The sequence below is a fragment of the Sardina pilchardus genome, chromosome 14 (assembly GCF_963854185.1).
Source record: "Sardina pilchardus chromosome 14, fSarPil1.1, whole genome shotgun sequence".
Taxonomy (NCBI): domain Eukaryota; kingdom Metazoa; phylum Chordata; class Actinopteri; order Clupeiformes; family Clupeidae; genus Sardina; species Sardina pilchardus.
In genome coordinates this window covers 10,290,704-10,293,203 of record NC_085007.1, presented here as the reverse complement: position 1 = coordinate 10,293,203, position 2,500 = coordinate 10,290,704, and the positions used below count along the sequence as shown (strand labels likewise).

General features: G+C 43.0%; 1 protein-coding gene across 3 annotated transcripts in view; it reads right to left on the bottom strand.

Annotated features, from left to right (window-relative positions):
* The window catches only part of arhgef28a (Rho guanine nucleotide exchange factor (GEF) 28a), a 106,412-nt gene that overhangs the window by 23,829 nt on the left and 80,083 nt on the right, over positions 1-2,500 (bottom strand). For all 3 annotated transcript variants that reach the window (XM_062554029.1, XM_062554028.1, XM_062554030.1), the window contains 3 exons: positions 1,092-1,227; positions 735-790; positions 198-258 (listed from right to left, as the gene is read on the bottom strand). In XM_062554029.1, coding sequence (XP_062410013.1) covers positions 198-258; positions 735-790; positions 1,092-1,227 — 253 coding nt within the window. The remainder of the gene's footprint in view (positions 1-197; positions 259-734; positions 791-1,091; positions 1,228-2,500) is intronic.

The following is a 2,500-nucleotide window of genomic DNA, read 5'->3' as shown; positions in this document are numbered from 1 at the left end:
GTTCAAATCTACAGTACACTTACAGTATTGTATGGCTACTCAAAAAATGTAAGGTGCATTAATCAAATATTACTCTGAAGTATTAAAAAAAATCTTCGAACAAAAGGGGCAGAAATTGGTACACCTGAAGCAGACATTCACAGTAGAGTAACCCAAACACAGACACTGCACAAATAATAATAAATAAACAAACTTACTCTGTGGTAGAGATGAGGTTCTGGACTTTATACTGGAAACTGAATATTTATCCTGGAGTTTCTGTGAGAGTAGACAGAGGCTTTACTCAGACAAGGAGATCAAGGAAACATGCATGTTCACAACATATACCAACACACTCATTCACTTATTTGATCATTTCAGGACAATGCACATTAATGAACATACACAGTACAAGGTACATGTAAATGTGCCACATTGTAGCCCAGATTGCAACTTCACTGACACACCCACTGTTTTACATACATACACATGCATACTGCACACACACACACACACACACACACACACACACACACACACACACACACACACACACACACACACACACACACACACACACACACACACACACACACACACACACACACACCTAGCATGTTAACCAACAATATTTTTTCTACAGAAATAGGCAATGTATCACTTGTGTGCATTAACCATTAACATGCTTATCATAGAGTTGTCTTTGAGTAAAGGTAAACATACACACGCACACACACACACGCACGCACACTTACCTTGAGACACGGCGTGACAGAGTCCCGACAGCCTTTATGGACCGTGAGAGTGCAGTCTATGGACAGAGGACAGGGGTATGTTTTGATATACACAATTTGGCACACACACTGACACAGACACGCACCGAACCAGAAACACAAACAAACACAATCAGAGACATACGCACACAAGTGTATACACACACACACACAAATCTCACTTTGAATGTTATTTTGTTATCTTTTAATGTAATAAACTTGTGTATATAAATAATGAGGAAATTACAAAAATATTTAAGTGTGTGTGTGTGTGTGTGTGTATGGGTATGTGTGTGTGTGTGTGTGTGTGTGTGTGTGTGTGTGTGTGTGTGTACTCACTAGAGCAGTGCAGCAACTCCTTCCCCGCGGCCGGCTTGTCACACACCAGGCAAATGGACTGTCCAGCGCAGGACCCGGAGGAGAAGAGGTGTCCATTGGACTGCCTGTCCTTCCCCTCGCGGTCCTTCGCCTTTCCCTTAGAGAACCACAGAGACATTGGTCTTAGTCCAGCTGCTCCAACATCCTCACATACACACACACAGACACACACACACACAGAGACTTCACATTCTCACTCTCTCACACACACACACACACAGATTTCTTTAGGTCCTGTCGAGCTGATCTGAATGAGATCCAGTGAAGCTGAATGCCTGCGCGTCACTTCTGCTAGAGGAGAATTTGGGGTTTCAATAAAAGAGGCCAACCGGTGTTGGATGGGTTAATCATTAACATGGACAAGCATGGGACTTTGATGTGTGTGTGTGTGTGTGTGTGTGTGTGTACATGTATGGGTGTGTGTGTGTGTGTGAGTGAGTGAGTGAGAGAGAGAGAGAGAGAGAGAGAGAGAGAGAGAGAGAGAGAGAGAGAGAGAGAGAGAGAGAGAGAGAGAGAGAGAGAGAGAGATGGCACTCTAGGTATTTGCGAGTGTCACCGCTTTCGGTGTCTCCTGTGAATGATTTCAGAACTGGACTGTCGGTCTCTAGCAGTGATGTCAGCAGGGGACAGCAGACACTGACCCAGATATCCGGTCAGAAGTCTGGACTTCCCCACCGGTGTGACCACAGTACAACAGCATGAACAGTATGTTTGTGACTCGACTCTAAACAGGACACATGAACAGGCGGTAAATCAAGCACACACACACACAAACACACACACACAGACACAGGCAGTGTTAACTTTCGATTTCCACAGACTGACAATATTACCTGGCCTAATGACTTTATTGCTAGACATTGATCTGTCTGTGTGGCCTGTGCTTCCTGACGATTCCTAATACACATTTGCTGAGCTTAAATATCAGCAACTCCTTAACAACCTTTCAGTAGTATGATGGACTCCTCCTCAAAACAACCTTTCGCTAGAATGACGGACTCCTCCTTAAAACAACCTTTCACAAGACCGGTGGACTCAGGGTGACGTTCTTCTACTCAAATAGGCCAAGGAGGAAAATGAGCTTCTGAGCGAACACGAAAATAATTTGCATATGCAGGTCAATGTCCAAGTGCTGGACATGAAAACAAGTCAGTGTGACTCAGATACTGTAGGTGATAGGCCTCCTTTTCTATTCAGTCTTTTGATAGCATAACGTCTCAAGTGTGTCTTAGGCACCTTGCATTGTAATGGTGCTATCTGAATAAAGTCTGTTGAGACATTTACCATTTACCATTTTATGATGTTTTTTTACTCCAAATTAATTATTTTGAATTAAATAGTTCAGAATTAAAATATTCTCCTTTGAGTTT